General features: G+C 47.7%; 1 protein-coding gene across 3 annotated transcripts in view; it reads left to right on the top strand.

Moving 5' to 3' along the window:
• The window catches only part of FBXL18 (F-box and leucine rich repeat protein 18), a 141,430-nt gene that overhangs the window by 86,551 nt on the left and 38,034 nt on the right, over positions 1-16,845 (top strand). Inside the window, exon 6 of one of the 3 annotated variants that reach the window (XM_039491608.1) lies at positions 3,533-3,572. The exons of the other annotated variants lie outside the window; for them this stretch is intronic. Coding sequence (XP_039347542.1) covers positions 3,533-3,557 — 25 coding nt within the window. The 3' untranslated portion in view covers positions 3,558-3,572. Of the gene's footprint in view, positions 1-3,532; positions 3,573-16,845 lie in introns of those variants that run through there. 3 annotated transcript variants of the gene reach the window in all.

Raw genomic sequence — 16,845 nt, 5'->3', positions numbered from 1 at the left:
TGTCCTGAAGTATGTTGGTTTTATCCCTTCCATGGCTCGTGGGTTTTGAAGGGGTTTTTAATCCTTGCTCTTCTACCGCTGCCTGTTCTCACAAAAGCTGAGGGTTCTCTTTAGCCTATTGCAACTTCTTTGTGGGAATCAAGATTCTTGCCAATGCCATTTAAGAAGAACAGTGAAGAGTGGAGAGACTCCACCAACATTGTGAATGTGGAGTTATGCACAGAATACATTGTCTCAAGGTTGTCACTGTACACTAGCCTGTAACTCCGGCGGAGGAGATAGTATATTGACTGTGCCACACAGCTACTTTTAGCTCACAAATAGCATCAAGAACAACTGTTTGAGTTGTCTGACTCTTTCTATATCAGGGCTCTGCCCTGCTGCTCATCATGGTAGCATCGGAATGCCTCCCTGCATTAGGGCTTGTCTTCACAGACAGCGCTACAGCGGCTCCCCAAGAGGCAGTAGCTATGTTGATGGGAAAAGTTGTCTACACGGGAGCGGGGGGTTAGGTCACTCCAAGGTACGGATCTTTTACACCCCTGAGCGACACAGTTATACCAATATAGGTCTGTGGTGGAGACTTGGCCTTGGATTGGCAATAGCGAAGTCCCTGGGGGGCTCCGACAGAGACCCTTGTAGGAAAGGACAGAAGTCCCATGGGGGACTTCATGGCCTCTCCTGCTCTTTTCTTGGGTCTCTGCTTGTGGTGGGCAGGCGAGGTGGGTGAAGAGGGGGAAGTTGTTGCAGTGAATGTCTTTGTCTCTTGCTTTTGTACTTTGGGTGGAGGCTGCTGCTTCACCCTCCCTCCCCCACCCCCTCCAAGGGTGCATTGTTTTCCTTATTACTAGAGTATTGTGACCGGGAGCTGAACACTCCTGAAGTCAAGGAAGGTTTGGAGCCAGGGTTTGGATTTTGGCCCATCTCGTAATGAATTAAGGCTAAGACCAGACCTCCCAAAGGTATATAGATGTCTAACTTCCGTTGATTTCAGTGAAAGTTAGGCACCTAAATACCTTTGAGGATCTGGGTCTAAGTCTCTCTATGGGACAGCAGTAGGGATAGAAATGCATCTGCTAATACGCTATCAGGAGCCACAACCTGTCTTTTCCTCCTTAGCCTTTGTGTCCCAGGGCAGGCCTGGTTATAGTGAGGAGTGCTGAGTGACCAGGGAATCTATCCAACCCCCCTTTGAAACACACAGGCTTTCTAAGAACCGAGGAAGAAGGCAAAAAAATGTATGCAAAGGGCACATCACCTGGGGAAGTTTATACTTAGCTTCTCGGAAATATGCCAAGTGTAGTGGGAGTAAAGCAGTGTGTGCAGCCTGGCTCATTGAGGATGGGGGAGGGCGGGGTTCAGGGAATAATTCTTTCCCTCTCCCCTGCTCCAGGGAACATTTTCAAAACAGCTGCAGGGCCCCAAAGGCAAAGACAGTGCTCTGGAGAAGGATGTGGCTGAGGCTCCTAGAGAAGCCATCTCTGGCAGGGGTTGTGTAGCATCATTGAGTAGGGGTGGCTCTATCCGAGGCTGAGAGTTCACCCCAGCCCTCCCTTCAGTTCGCTGCTGGGATTTCTCCAGCTTGTCACCGTCAACCAGATACCGTGTGTTCCTTAGGACCCAGCGTGGGTCAAAGATGTATCTAGCAGCTGAGTGGCCAGAGTAGTCAAAGCCTGGATTGTGTAGTGCAGTGGCTCTCAAACTTTTGTACTGGTGACCCCTTTCACATAGCAAGCCTCTGAGTGCAACTCCCCCCCACTTATAAATTAAGAAAACATTGTTATACATTTTTAACACCATTATAACTATTTGATCTTTTTTGTTAATTATTTTATCGTTTTATCTATTCTCTGCAAGTTATGATTTTAATTATTGCTGTTTGATAGTATGTACATACAGAGTAATAAAAAGTATCACCTCCTCCTGAAAAAAATACTGGAGGCAAAGTGGGGTTTGGGGTGGAGGCTGACAGCTCATGACCCCCAATGTAATAACCTCGTCACCCCTTGAGGGTCCTGACCCCCAGTTTGAGAACCCCTGACGTAGTGTGATGGGTGACACAGGCCATCAGACCCAGAGAAGAGCCCCTGTGGTCTTGAATCCCCTATGCCAGCGTTTCACTAAAAAGGGATGTTTGGACCCAGAGGAATCCTCTGAGGCGCTCTAGGGAGGAGGGCAGGGCATCTGGATCCAGTTTACTGGGGAATCTATGGAAAGGCCATTCTGGGGGTGGGGAGTTTGCCTTCCATGCCTTGCAGGGAGAAGCTGTAAAATGTAGGTACTTTTGCTGGTGTGTTTTGTATTGTGTAATTACCCTGGTGAACTGAGGGCTTTATTTCTGCACTGGCTCGTCAATTAAGATACCAGGCTTTAGGCCGCAAAGAGTTTCTCCTTCTTGACACCAAACCTGAGCCTTTCTGTGGCTTTACAGAAAGGACTGTGGGTCTCAGCCCTCCCACACTTGAGTACAAAATTGGTGAGATGGTCAGAACGGTCTTTCCCCTAGATTGGAAGTAGAATCAAACCCCTTAACCTACTTTGTCTGGGTGTAGGTGACTGTATTTTTACAGCTCCAATGTTTATACCATCAGACAGGATTTTAAGCAACCTAAAACCTCTTAATAATAACATAACATAAGAACATAAGAAAGGCCGTACCGGGTCAGACCAAAGGTCCATCTAGCCCAGTATCTGTCTACCAGTATCTGTGGCCATGCCAGCCCCAGGGAGGTGTGACCTGTGAACATATGATGATGATCTCTCTCCTCTCTCTCCATCTCTCCATCCATCTCCATCCAGAGGCTAGGGACCCCATTCTCCATCCCCACTCCATTCCAGACTTAGCCACCATTAATTTATCCTTTCCCCTTTTATCTTTTTTTTAACATCCTAGCCTTCCTAACCTCCAACCCCCTCAAGTTCCTCAGTTAGTTAAGTTCCAGTGAAGAAGAAAAGAAGAAGAAGATTTTTTTTTTTTTTTTTTTTGTTTTGCCTATTAATTTCATTTCATTCCCCCTAGTTCTTTTATGTAGAAATAAGTAATATATAAACTTTTTTTCCATCACCACTTCATCAATATTTATATTATTTTTATATACCCCCCTCTCCCCCTCCTCTTTTCCAAACTGAAGAGTCTTAGCCTCTCCCTCCTCTTTCCCCTCTCTCTACCCCCCTAAAACCTCCTATTTTTTTGTTTGCTCTTTTTCTCCTTTTCTCTAGTTTTAGAATTTTTTTGAGGTGAGAGACCACACATCTGTCACAGTATCGAGATGGCGGCCATGGGATATATATATATAAAGGGCAAATATATTCTCAGTCTTATTCTCTATCCCCCCTTTTTATTTATTCCTCCTTTGCTTTTTTTTTTTGCCTCTCTGCACACTGCGTGGACATCTTCAGAGAACTATCCACGAGAGGATAGATCCTCTTTCATTCCTGCCTTTGACTGTGCCTCCACTTGGTATAAAAATGGCTTCAAAGTTTTTAAAACAATCTCTTTCTGTGTGCTCGCTTCTTCCCATTTGAAACCCAGGTCTGTGCTTCCCTTTCTTTGCTGAAGGAACTTAGGAAGATTTTTGGAAGACTCTGCTAGTGACGGCCTATGAGAATATAACCTGAGCTACAGCTCTCCTACCATTTGGCTTTGCCAAGCTCCTCCAGCACAGCAAGCGAATCCAGGACCGGATCATTCTAACCGTAACAAGCAAGCCGGCAAGAATGCTTCTTAAAACTCCAATACGGCCCTTGTACATCACACAGAAGCAGGAGAGGGCAGCAACATTTATTTTTTCGCCTTTGCCGACCACCGTTGAGCAAAGATTTGTCAGCGACCTCTGTTCAGAAAACAGTTTTAGCCTTTTTTGTTCACTTCTCTTGGTTTTAACAAGGCTTCCAAATTCGTGCGTAGCCAACTCCTCGCTGGAGCTGCCAGGAAATGCAGCCAGAAACAAGTATGTGCTGATTCTACCCACAGCAAAACAATCTTTTTTTTTTTGTTTGGTTGATTAGTTGGAAGAGGTTTTAAGTTGCCCCAAACCCACCCATAAGCACCTCTGTTACTTTTTGATCTTGGTGGTAGTATTCAGTTCTGTGGGGTGCTGAGCGCTCCGGCCCTGTCTAGCACAACATGTAAGCGCATGCTTAACTTTAAGCACATGTGAAGCCCTATTGATGTCCATGGGTATAAGAACTTTTCTGGGTTGGAGCCGGAGTGCACAGGTCCTTGCAGGTCAAATCCGTAGCGACTGATTCACTACAGCTGTAAGTTCTTTGCCTCGTTCCCTGGATGATTTGGAGACATTTCTGGCCACCTATCACTACCATTTTAAGCACTAAGATGGGGTCACATGCTCTGCCCCCAGCTAAATTCTCTCATGCTAGGAATGACTCTTCATTGTAGTAGAATCCCTTCTTGCAAGAGGCATGAATCCTAGTTTTACCATGAGATCCAAGCAAGGGGTCAGGCATGGTTGCACTGCCCCTGGAGAAGCCCAGGAGGGAGCCCTGACTTGCTGTGTTTCTCCTGGTCTCCCCACAGCGGCAGGGAGAGAGTAAACTGTGCTGGGTCTATAGCTGGTGCACCATAGGCACATGCTGGGGGGGAGCCACTTCCCGCCCCCTCCCACCCATGTGCATGGGGCCAAAGGGGAAGTGCAGGATTTCCAGCACCAGCTTCCCCTTGGATGCTGCTCCCCCGATGCAGGAACCCCATGTGCCTCGTGGCATGGTGTAGCCAAGCTACAACTTTGCCAAAGATTAGAGTGTTAATACTGAGTGGGTAACTGGGCCTTCCTGCACTTGCCCATGTAATGGTGAGGGCTGCTCCTCGTTCCTTCCAGCTCTCTGTGGTAGGAGAGCTTTGAGTGTGCTGCTCCAGGAGCTGCTGGTGCTGCTCGGTGTGTCCGTGTCCATGTCCCCTCTACTGCCTGCTGACGTACTACGGGAGAGCTGCTCAGGACGCACCTGTGGAAACACAGTTAGGGGGCGTGGTAGGCAGTGGTGCACAGCTGTGTTGTGAAAATATTGCTGTGTAGACCCCGGGCAGCCACATTTGTTTCAGCCGGGTCAGGTGAGTGTCATGTATTGGTTACAGAAAGGCGTGTAGCATGGGGAAGGGCCTTACTCCCCCATTTTGCTTGGCCTTGGGACGAGGCATGTGTTAACCTTGGTGCTTCCACCCTGCAAAAGCCCTTGGCTGTGGCATAGAGGCACCATTCATGTTCCTGAACTGTAAGCTTTCCAGGGACTGTCTCTTTATTGTAAGTATAAGTCCAGCATCACGGGGCCCTGCTCCAGGACTGGGGTCCCTAAGTGTTACTGCAGTAAAGGTTGTTGTTTATTGCTTTCAAGGCAAGGTCCCTCAGCAGATCCCTCTGCCCCTCATGTGGTAGGAATTGCAATATGGATAGGGCCTCAGTGGAGAGCGAACGTATGGGAGAGGAAGAGCAACCGAAGATTAGGAACTCTGCCAATTGTTTAGCCCTCTCCTTGTAACTACTGGGAGATGAGGAGGCTGAAGGCTTATTGCTGATGAATGCAAAGTAGCAATTTCTAGTCATCTGCCTCGGAAGAGTCAAGTACAAGCAAATATTAGGGTTGTGTGTATTGCTCGTATGTAAACATAGATGCTAATTAGGTGCAGCCTTTGGGCTGCTGTCAAGTTGCCAAGGCCACTCTGGGTTCCTCTGATTTAGGGGGTGCTCGCAATATTTCCCTCTCCCCTTCAATTAGACCAAACCCACATGCTGGCTGGAGTCGGATTTGTAAATTTCAATTTCTACTGGAGCAGCAGAAGCTCTGACTGTGGCTTTGTAACAACTGCTCTGAAAACAGACTCCCTAAACTTTAATCGGCCGCCCTCCCAATAACCCCCTTGCTGTCCCCGAGAATTGAAGCACGTTTTCTTTATCTGCTCCTAAGCAGGATTTATTATCCCCAGGACTTCCTGTGCTTTCTTTCAACATGCTCCATTTCTTTTCGAGAACAATAAATCAAAACTGTTTGTTTCATTTTCCTGCCATGGCCTCTCTCTGCAGTAATTGCACTCGTGTGACAGCACTGGGACAGCCTGGCTCTCTGAAGAGCTTCAGTCTACTGGCACGTGGGGGATCTCTCCCTGACTGTGTTGTTGGGGGCGGGGGGTGAAAAATTCAACTCCCTTACCCCCCAACCAATTTTCCATCCAAATTGATCCCTTGTTTACCATAGAAATAAACCTGAGTCAAGTATTGAAATTTCAGCAGATCTCACCTATGGGTTGCCACCCAACTGTGTTTTCATTGGGTGGCTGGGTTTAAGGCTGTGCTTTGACCAGATCCTGGATGTCTTTGTTGGGGGTCTAAGGAACCTCTAAGCCCCATAAAGGGTGAGCAGTGGACACAGACTGGAACCGTCCTGTGCAAACAAGTGCCCTGCACTGGCTGGCTAGATCGCTGATGCTCGGGGTGTGGGCTTTGCCATCCAAAATCGAACCCAAGACAGTTCACCAAACAGCCCTGGCCTGGCCCCCGGAGAAAGGAGCTACAAGAGGAAAATGAGAAAACACGCTAAGTGGCACATGCTGAACACTTCTGATTTACAAACCCGCCGAGCAGCCAGAATGAGCCTGGCTTTGTTTGGGGAATGGGGGGATTCTTTCTTTTGAAACAGAGAAGCCATTTAAGTGTCTTTCAACGTGAAGAGAAAGTGAGGCACTGTACAGAACACACTGGGATAGGGTCCTTGCCGCATGGAACTTGGCTTAAACAAGATGGCACAATGGTCACAAATGGCTCTTCGGCCAGAGGGAGGCGATGCAGGTTACTTGGTGTCATAAGTTTGTATGGTGCTTCCTAAAGAGAATGAAGAGCTGGCCCCTGCCCCAAGCAGCCTGCAGGCCAAGTGCTTTGAATGTAGCCGAGTTAATGCTGGGGTGAGAAGGGTGGATGTGCGGAAGAGACCATGGCAACCCTGCAGCAACTGGGCTGAGAGGGAACTCCCAAAGCCAGAGGAAGCATGAAAGGAAGGAGGAGGATCCAGAGGGTGTGGTGAAGCAGGAAGAGGGCAGGGAGGAGGACTGGAAAAAAGGATGTATAAATGAGGCCAGGGCTAGGTCTACACTACACACTCACTTTGGGGTAACAACATCTCTTGGGTGTGAAAAATCCCACCCCAAGCGACGTGGTTACACCGACCATAACATGCTGTGTAGGCAGCGCGGCGGTGGAGTTGTTATGCCGACGTGAGCACGCTCTCCCGTCAGCTTAGAGAGTCTTCACCAGAATCGCTACAGTGGCGCAGCTGCATCGGAGCACCTGCACCGATGCAAGTTTGTAGTGTAGATCTGTCCTGAGCTGGCCTGTGAATGACCGTGAAGGAGCAGTTGTCTGCTGATCTGCTGAGTGATCTGCTCTTACTATGCTCAGGAAAACCCACTCATGACTCATGGAAAATACTTCATGTGTAGAGACAACTTTGCCTGTCACATTTTCCATCTTTTGTTCTTTATAATTTTTCTTTTATTCTAGGGATGTTAGAATGAAAATTTCCAGGATCCTTGACCTTCAGAGCCTACTTACTCATTCTCCACCTGAAGGCATTGCTCTGTCTGGAATGTTTGCTATGGAAATTATGATGCCACTAATGGAGGATTACACTTTTGGATGGGGAATAAGCTGATTGGACTTTTAGAGGCTGCACCTGAATTCATCCCTGAAACTGCAGAGGGAATCTGGCATGTTTCTGTCTTGCCTGTGCAGCTTTTCATATCCTAGTATCAGCACGTACAACAACTTGCATTATGCATACACAAGTGCATTGGTGTCCGTGTGCCTGGCTGTGGTTTGTATGGGCTAGGGTGAGTTTTCACGTGACCCCAAGCGTGGCTATGCAAAATCAGAGTGCAAAATTGCATTTGCAATTCTAGCAGCTCAAAAGAGGCCCCTTTGGAAATATTACTCAGACTAATGCGCTGTTAGCCTGTTTTCATGCAAATATCCCTGCTTACATAAATGAGTGAAGAAAAATACAGAACATATGGTCTAGATGCATCTCAACAGAATGTTTTTTCCAAGCTTCCCATGAGTAGGCCTGCCCTGTGTTTTGAAATACGTTCTGTTGTCAAACTGCCATCCAAAAATTAGAGATGGGTCAGAACCGAAGCTCTGGATCTCAGCAGCCTGGAGCTTTGGGGAAGCTTGAATCTGAAATTCCTGATTGCCCCCAATCTCTGCAGTGGGCTAAATAAGACCCCTGAGTTTGGACAATGTCAGATTTGAGAGCAGTTTGGATCCAGATCTGAATTCTGCAGCTTGGGCTCATCTGTACTGGAAAATACAGAAAGCGCTGAAAGATTTTCTTCATTGCTACGGGGAGCTGCTGAATTCTGCCCACGAGTTCAGCCGCTGTGCACATGGAACATCAGGATGAATGGACAGTTTGGGGTTCTTTAAGCAACTGGTCTGGGGGAAGCATCCATCTGTAAGAAGCCCTTGGTTCCCAGTTCTCCTGTTTGATTTCCATGTGCCCTTCTCCTGCCCTAATTTTGCACCTCCTAAGGGTGGGAGGTGTCTCCAACTCTGCAGCTGATACTTAGCCTTTTTTTTAGCTTCCTTGTGATGGGATCCCTCCGGGGCGCAGCCTGGGACTGTGGGACCACTGTGCGCCCTTAACTTCCCAGTCTGGGCTGTCTCTCACAATGCTTTGCTAGGGACCAGTAGAAAACCCCTCTAGGCATTATCACTCAGCCAAGCACATGTGGAGCCCCACACCCACCTAGATTGCATGTAATGCTCCCAGAGCCACTCATGAATCACACAGAGAAAGGCACCAGAGCCAAATCCTCCCAGCTCCCAGCACCGTACCCCAGGAATATACCGTCTTGCACTGCGTAAGATGAGCAATGCAAACTTATTTATTGGTTCACCACTTCATCAATGGAAAGTGAATATCATAGAATATCAGGGTTGGAAGGGACCTCAGGAGATCATCTAGTCCAACCCCCTGCTCAAAGCAGTGCCAATCCCCAATTTTTGCCCCAGATCCCTAAATGGCCCCCTCAAGGATTGAACTCACAACCCTGGGTTTAGTAGGCCAATGAGCTATCTTTGCAAAACCTGAGCAGATTTGCCACACACTTCAAGCAAACTCACTGGTAAAGATAAACAGTTAAATTAATTGACTACAAACAATAGATATTAAGTGATAGGCAAAAAGTCAGTTAGTTACCAAAATAAAGTAAAATATAAGCAGGCAGGCTAAACTCTCAACCCTATTAGGCTGGGCAACAACTAGATTAAGCAGTTTTTCTCACCCCACTGGATATTGCAGTTCACAGTACACAGATTTCACCCTTGAAATCTGGGCCAGTCCCCTCAGTTGGAGTCATCAGAGTGTCCTTGTTGCTTGCAGCATAGGTGTGTGAAGGGAAAAGGCCAAGCATGTGGCCACTATCTGTTTTATACCCTCAGTCCATGTGCTTGGAAAACACAAGTCCGGGCATGTCTGGGTGCATTACTGAGTCTCCAGGCAAGGTTGAGCAGTTCCCCTGATGTGGCCTCATGCAGGTGAGTCATTGCATCATAGCTCCCTTGCTGGACAATAACAAGGAGTCTGGTGACACCTTAAAGACTAACAGATTTATTTGGGCATAAGCTTTTGTGGGTAAAAAACCTCACTTCTTCAGATTCATGCATCCTTGTTGTTTTTGTGGATACAGACTAACACGGCTACCCCTGATACTTGCTGGACAATGGTTGTTGATGGGTTGATTGACACTCCGCCTGGGTGTTGGCTACTTTCCTTGCTGTTGCCTCTGGGGAGCTAATATCTGGCTGATTTCCCAACTTAAAGCTTGTTTTAATGACTACCATACAACACAATTCTCATAACTTCATGTGCATTAATGATACATATCTATGGATAGAGAAATGACTTTCAGCAGATCAGACCCTTTCCCCTGATACCTTACAAGGCATGCTTTGTATGCAAGATCACGATTATATGAAAATGTGGAATATGCGGGTTCCAGGACACTTCCCCAAGGTATAGAATGTCACATTCCTAATGTCCAGAAACTCTCCTGAGCCTTCAGAGCTCTTGATTTGTTTTGAGACTTCCAAGTTTAGATGATGCTACTCAGGGGTCCATGTCAAGAGTGACCCAGGCTAGGTTGTCTCCTATTCTGCTCATGGGGCAGGTACCTGTGTTTGGCTGGGGAATCCCACCATTGCAGTGGTAAGTTAGAACCCTCTGAAAATGGCACCAGGTTTTGTGGCTGTTGGAGGATGGGGAGAGGAGGAGGCACTGGTAACATCAGGGTCTCATTTCCTTCCAGACTCTCATTTTCTTTTCCCTTGTGAGGTACTTGGGAGATTCATCGTGGGCCTGTTTGCATGCAGAATCCCTGGGACAATCTGAACCCCTTGCATGAGAACACCATCTATGGTCAAAGTTTGCCCGCTGGGACTGGAAAGGCAAATGCCAAGACCACGATTAAACTGTCTAATTCTAGAGGCTCACTGAGACGGCTTTATATTTAACTGTTCTGGTTTTTCTTGGGATCATTTACAGATAAGTGGCAATCATCTTCCCCCCACCCTCTGCCCCACCCCACCCCCGCTATTTTCCACTAAATTTTATCTTGTCATTTCCCTCCCCCTTCTCCCCCCTTCTCACGCCGTCCTCTCAGTGGTTTTTTGGAGTGACGACTTTATGGCTTCATTTGGAAGGGAGGATGGAAAGTTATTTTCAACCCCCAAATTAGAAACAGAATGATATTTCATGTTGCATTTTGGAAGGGATGGCGTGTGTCATGCTTCAGCAATGAAGGGCCCTCACTGAGGAGGAGCAAGCATTTAAAAAAAAGTCTATCTTGACTCCTGAGACCTGGCTTCCATCCCCTGGCTCTGGAAGGGATCTGATCCTGGGAAGTGCTGAGCACCCACAAGCTTTCTGGCATCTGTGCTGAGAATGTTTGCAGGGAGTGCCTAGCACCTTGAGGAATTGAGCCCTACCTGACCTCTGAGCCCTTTCCCTCTCCCTGCCGCAAATGAAAGTGCCTGCAACAGAGCCCCGAAGCTCTCCCACTCTCCTTAAGCTGCAAGCTCATCACTGTAGCAACCGTCACTGCTCCAAATTGAAATGGGGAGACAGGCACTGCTGCAGGCGGCAGCCCGCTTCTGTCATTTACAAACGTGCCATCACTAGGGGGACTGAGCAAATTAAAGCAATTCAGAAGCTTCAAGGCAAGTGACCACTATTTCATTCCAGCACCACAGGCTGCTTTGCTGTAGAGCTCCGTGCACCCATGTCCTGTGTGTGTGTGTGTGTGTGTGTTCGTTCCAGTGTGCAGGTGCATTTCAGTCCTGTAGGGTGACACTGCCTTTGTTTGATTGGATTATTCAGTGGGCAGAGAGAGAAGGAACAGAAGTGATCTTGGCCAAATAGGAACCTCTCCACGTATATTTGACAGTGTTGTTTTGGATGAAAATGGGCTGATTGTCAAACTTTTTTTTTTTTTTTTGCAACACCTTTTTGTTTCCAAAAAACTTGAAAAAGTGGGGGAGGAGGGAAAGGAAATGCTGGGGTGGGGATTGTTTTTGTGTTTTAAGAAGTGCAGGCATGAAAAGAACTTCCCTTTGAAATGGAATTTTTCAAAATGCAACACATTTTTCCCCCCACTTCAATGTATTTAATTAAAAGTGAGAAATTTCAAATGAAATGAAACTTGTACATCTTCTCTCAAACTTCCATGGTAAAAATCAACCCTGTTTCAACTAGCTCTGCTTCCAAACGTCATTTTCCCCTTGCACCCTTTCAGCAGCGGAGAGGCTCCCCAGAGATGCTGGAAAGGCAGAGAGGACAGTAGAAACAGCAGCCCTACAAGTGCTCTTGTGTAACGGCGCTTCTCCTTCTCCGCATGCGTGCACGCTTCAGAGCCTGAGCCGCAGAGACCAAGATGTGGCCCCCGATGGCCGCTGCAAAGGAGCTGTGCTATAGCTTCCACTTCAGCGGTGCACTGACACCATTAAAGCTGGTGGTTTTGGGCTGTGGGCCGTTTCAGTCTCTTGGCCATCTCTTCCCTCCATCTGACAGCCACACTGCCTGCTCAAAAGGCCTGTGTTCTCTTGTGCGACTTGCGGGTACTCCCTCCGCTCCTGGGTCTCAAACCCTGGCTCTGAATGGTGAGCAGATGATCCTGGGCAGCTTTTCATCTGACACAATGCTTCCTGCCTTCAAACACGTGCCCTCCTCCCAGAGCGCGGGTGACATTTGCGCTTCTGATCTGGTAATGCCCTGAGCAACCTTGAGAGGCTACTTGGCCAAGATGGCCATAGAAGAAACGCTACTACAGACAACATGTATCTTCCAACAAAGGGGTGGAAGCTTTGCTCATGGGAGGCATGAGAAAAAATTGTTCTGTTGGTGGAGGGGATTCCAACGCCAATCCATTCATTATTCCCTGTGTGTTTGTTGTAGTTGTAGTGGCGTTGCTAGTACTTGCTCTCAGAACAGCTACAATGCAGCCTTTCCTTTAGCATGACCACCCAGCCTGTCTGTTAATAGATGTCTCTTATGTAGTGCTTAATGTCCCATTATCTGTACCCAATAAGGAGTGGCCAGGGAGTGTCGGATCAGGTTATAAAGTCTGTTTCTAAGCAACTGTATAAAGGTCAGATGCTGATAAAATTGTAGCTGTGTGTGTAGGGGTGTCCCATTAGGGGAAAAAAACAGGTCTCATTTTCCTGCAGCTGTGTTCTAGATGGTCACTCTGCTGCCTTGCTCGCCCCAAGCAGAACGCTTTGTGTATATTGACTGTATTTGCAGCTCCCAGCAGCATTCTCCCTACTCTGTCCAGGTCTCCACTACAGACCTATATCGGTATAACTGTGTCAGTCAGGGGTGTGAAACCCCTGAGCAACACCGTTATACCGACCTAACCCGCTGTGTAGACAGTGCTGTGCTGACAGGAGGGCATCTCCGGTCAACAGCGCTATTGCCTCTCGGGGAGCTGGATTAACTATGTAGACAGGAGAAGCTCCCCATCTTCACTTAAGCACTACAGCGGGTCTGCTCTCAGTTGCAGCGCTGACTCTCAGTCAGCGTAGTACCGCCATGCATGCCTCACGGCAGCGGGGCTTCCTGGAGTAGTATGTGCTCCGCCACCGATTGTCAGGGTTCCCTGGGTCAGTCGGAAAGCTGCACGCCTCTTGGGCACCCTCTTGTAAGTACTTTCCTTAGCATTTGCTTCCTTCACTAGTTGAGGCTCAGTCTGGCCTTTGAAGGATTTCCGCAGTAAGGGCCTGTCTTCACAGCTAATGAAGGTGTGTGGTGGGTTTTGTTTTTTTTTTACCTCAGAGTAACTGACACACCTCCACTATCCTGAGGTGAAAACAGGGCAGATTAGGCACGCTGTTTTTATCGTGAGGTTAAACCCCCGAAGTCAAACCCTGGAGGGGGATAAGGCTGTTTACCTTGTACTAAAACTAGAGTGCCTGGCCTTCGTGGTGTTTCTGTACCTTGGGATAGCTTGTGTGTAAGTTACCATGAGGTAAAAAACTACACCTTTTTATCAATGCAGATAGGCCCTCAGAGATGGGGAAAGCACCATCTGGTGATCTAATCTGTTCCCAGTCTCTACCAGTGCAGGAGTGGTCCCCGCAGTACGTTCTCAAAACCTCTTCCCGACCATCACCATGGTACAGCAAATTTTTCAGGACACTTCTTCCCATCTAGCCAGAAAGTGGTTCGATGTTGGCCCTGATCCCCTGAAACCTGGTTGTGACCCCTCTGCCCCAGTCAAGAGCTCATGCTACAGTATTTTCCTCTGTGCATTTCTGGCTGTGCCATCCCACCCACTGGCTTGTTATGGTAGGGACGTTTATGAGCGTTAGGCTGCTGTCTTTATTTACCTGGCTACATTAAAAGGGACCACCGGATGGTTAAAACACAAAGAATTCTCCTTGCTGATGGTATGAATAATATCTGGCATGTTTAAAAAGGACAGTTTCAAAAATCCAAGATGCTTCTTGCTATTGGTGCTATTCTTTAGCTCCCCCTTCCTTCCCCTCCAGTCTCCACTAGCAAACCTGGGCTTGTCATTTTCACTTTTGTCCCAAGTCCATTTCACTTCCTGGCTGTCATACGCTAGTGCTCAGATAACACTTGATCCTACACACAGTGAAATCAGTTGCAGAGTTCCCATTGACTTTAATCATAGCATATCAGGGTTGGAAGGGACCTCAGGAGGTCACCTAGTCCAACCCCCTGCTCAAAGCAGGACCAATCCCCAACTAAATGGCCCAGGATCAGGGCCTTACTGAGGTGAAAGGTGTCATATGTCTACAGGACTAGCCGGTGCTGGAATGCTTAGCCTACAGACACTGCATGGGGAATGTTGAAATCCAACCAAAATCAGGTTTTTTAAAAAGCCATGAAACAGACTCTATTAATAGTAACTGTGTGATGAAATGTTTCTTAACACAATCTACAGGCTGAGTTCACACCACGTGCCAGGTGACAGCTTTTCTTTTTTTAAACCAGTCTAAAACCCAACTCCGTTATAAGCTATTCTGGAGATCTGCAAACGGATAGGAGAGCCAAAGGGCAGCTCAAAGTCTCTGTCAGGGTGAAGTTGTGTATAAAACTATGCTCAGGAAAGCTGTCCCTTCTGCTAGCCCTACCTCCCTCAAAGCCTTTCCCCTCCAGGCTTTGTCCAAGAGTCGGAGCCCAAGTGCTCTCCTGCCATGTCCAACGATAACAAGAACCAAAATGCCAAAGCTTACATTTTTGCACGTATATCCCAATGGACGGCCTGTTGGAGAGCAGGAAGTCGGTGTCCTGAGAGTCAGACATTCTTAGGATATTGAAAAGGTCCAGCATTGCAGCTTGTGGGGAAACAAAGTACCATGTAATGGTTGGAGGGAACAGGCAGAGGGGTGCTGCTTCCAGAAACGGCATGTTTGTCCTTTCTAGCTCCTTTCTGCAGCACCTTCTGGTGTGGTGCATAACTAAGGCCTGATCTGTACACCGTTATATAGGCATAAGCACCATCACTGTCCATGCTCCTGGGGTTGTACTGCTCTGACCATACTGGTACAGTTAATGCGATACACTGTTCTAGCATAGGCAAGGCCCGACTCTCTCCCACACATTCCCATGTCTGCAAGTCCAGCCCCAACAGCTGATAAATGTTAACAGACCCCACGTCTGCAGAGTTAAAATGCTGGCGTCTCCGCTCTAAAGGTTAAGCAAACTTGCCTTATACAAAGTACCATCGCATGCTTCCCAGCCTCCCTGAATATTTCATGCCCCAGGTGAGCATGTCTCTGCCTGTAGCTGGTGAACGGGCTGCCAGTAAAACATTCCTTCCCCTGAATATCCCAAGGGGGAGCCCAGACAGCACGGCCTGTTTTTGTTTTGTTTTTTATTCTCCATTTCATGAGTAACACTTTGTATGGAGGCTCCAAAAATAAACCTATAGTTTAGATTTAATAAGACACTTATTGTATGTTAAATACCAATGGCTGATAGGAAACATGTGTACTGAGGATTAACAGCTGTGTAAAAGATAAAGGGCAGAGTTAAACCTCAGAACAGCATGTTTCAAATAATCCATTGCTATTGCAATATGGTGCAATAACGATTGTAATAAACAGAACTGAACTCATTGGTAAAGACAGATACTGTATGTTCCAGATCACCCGGTTATTAACCAATCTTGGTGACGTCGTGCTATGAAAGACAGCACTATCCGGGGTAAAGGAGCTGGACTGTCGCTCAGGAAAAGATCAGTCCTTTTTGGTCTAATATTTTGAATGTATTTCTCTCCCCCCATACAAAAGAATGAACACGTCAGAACACCAAAGGTACGTTCTCTTTATTCAGAGAGGATGCTTATGGCACTGGATCTAAATATGGGGGCTGGGGATTCAAATTCCAGCTCTGCCACAGACCTGGGCAAATCCGTTTAATTTCTTTGTGCCTCCGTTCCCTCTTTTGTAAAGTGGGGATCAGATTCCCTTTCTCCTAACCTGTCTTGCCTGCTGAAACTGTAAGGTCTTCAGGGGAGAGAGACTCTTACTGTGTGTGTCTAGCACTGTGAGGGCCCTGATTCCAGTTGGGGCTTGTTGGCACTACTCTGGTGCACACGCACACACACACGCACACACACACGCACACACACACACACACACACACACACACACACACCATTGGGCCCTAAGCCTACAAGCTGACCTGTGCAGGTGGACCTCTGGCCATGTACTTTGGGGCATAGTTTGCCCTTCTTAATAATAATTACCTGGCATAGTTCATTGCCTGTAGAAACAGTGGGGAAAGAAGAGCCAAAGGGCACTAAATGGTCTAACCCATTTCATGAAGTTCCACATCATGTTTGCGAGGGGCTCGTGTTTAATCTGTGAGTGGCCAGGGAGTCTTTTTCCCATCCTGGAGGTGTTGTCTTTGTACGTAGGGAAGCCCCGAGGTGCTGGGGTGAATGCTGATCCAGTCTAGCGCTGGAGGTGGAAATAGCCTGCCCGAGTGAGCCGTGTGGCATACAACACGCTGCAATCTAGTAGCCAAAGCCCTGTTTTCAGTCCCTCCAAGTACAGCCTGAGGTGACGTTTCTCACGTTTGTTCAAAACTGATTGGTGAATTCTGTGGGGCGGGCGGGAGGGGAATGTGAAGACCGCAGAGCTATTGGAGAGTGTAATAACTGCCCTACCTCCCCCAAACAGCAGCAAAACGCCCTCGCCGTGTGCTGTGTTCCTTCCTCCTGCCCCAGCCAATGTCCCCTTCCATTTTAACTCCCTATTGAATGACTTTATTTTAAACACGGGTTTCCCCCTTTCCCAGTCCATCTCCCCA

This window comes from Mauremys reevesii, linkage group 10, assembly GCF_016161935.1.
Source record: "Mauremys reevesii isolate NIE-2019 linkage group 10, ASM1616193v1, whole genome shotgun sequence".
Lineage (NCBI taxonomy): Eukaryota > Metazoa > Chordata > Testudines > Geoemydidae > Mauremys > Mauremys reevesii.
The sequence above is the reverse complement of the archived record's forward strand: the minus strand, read 5'-3'. Positions and strand labels throughout refer to the sequence as shown.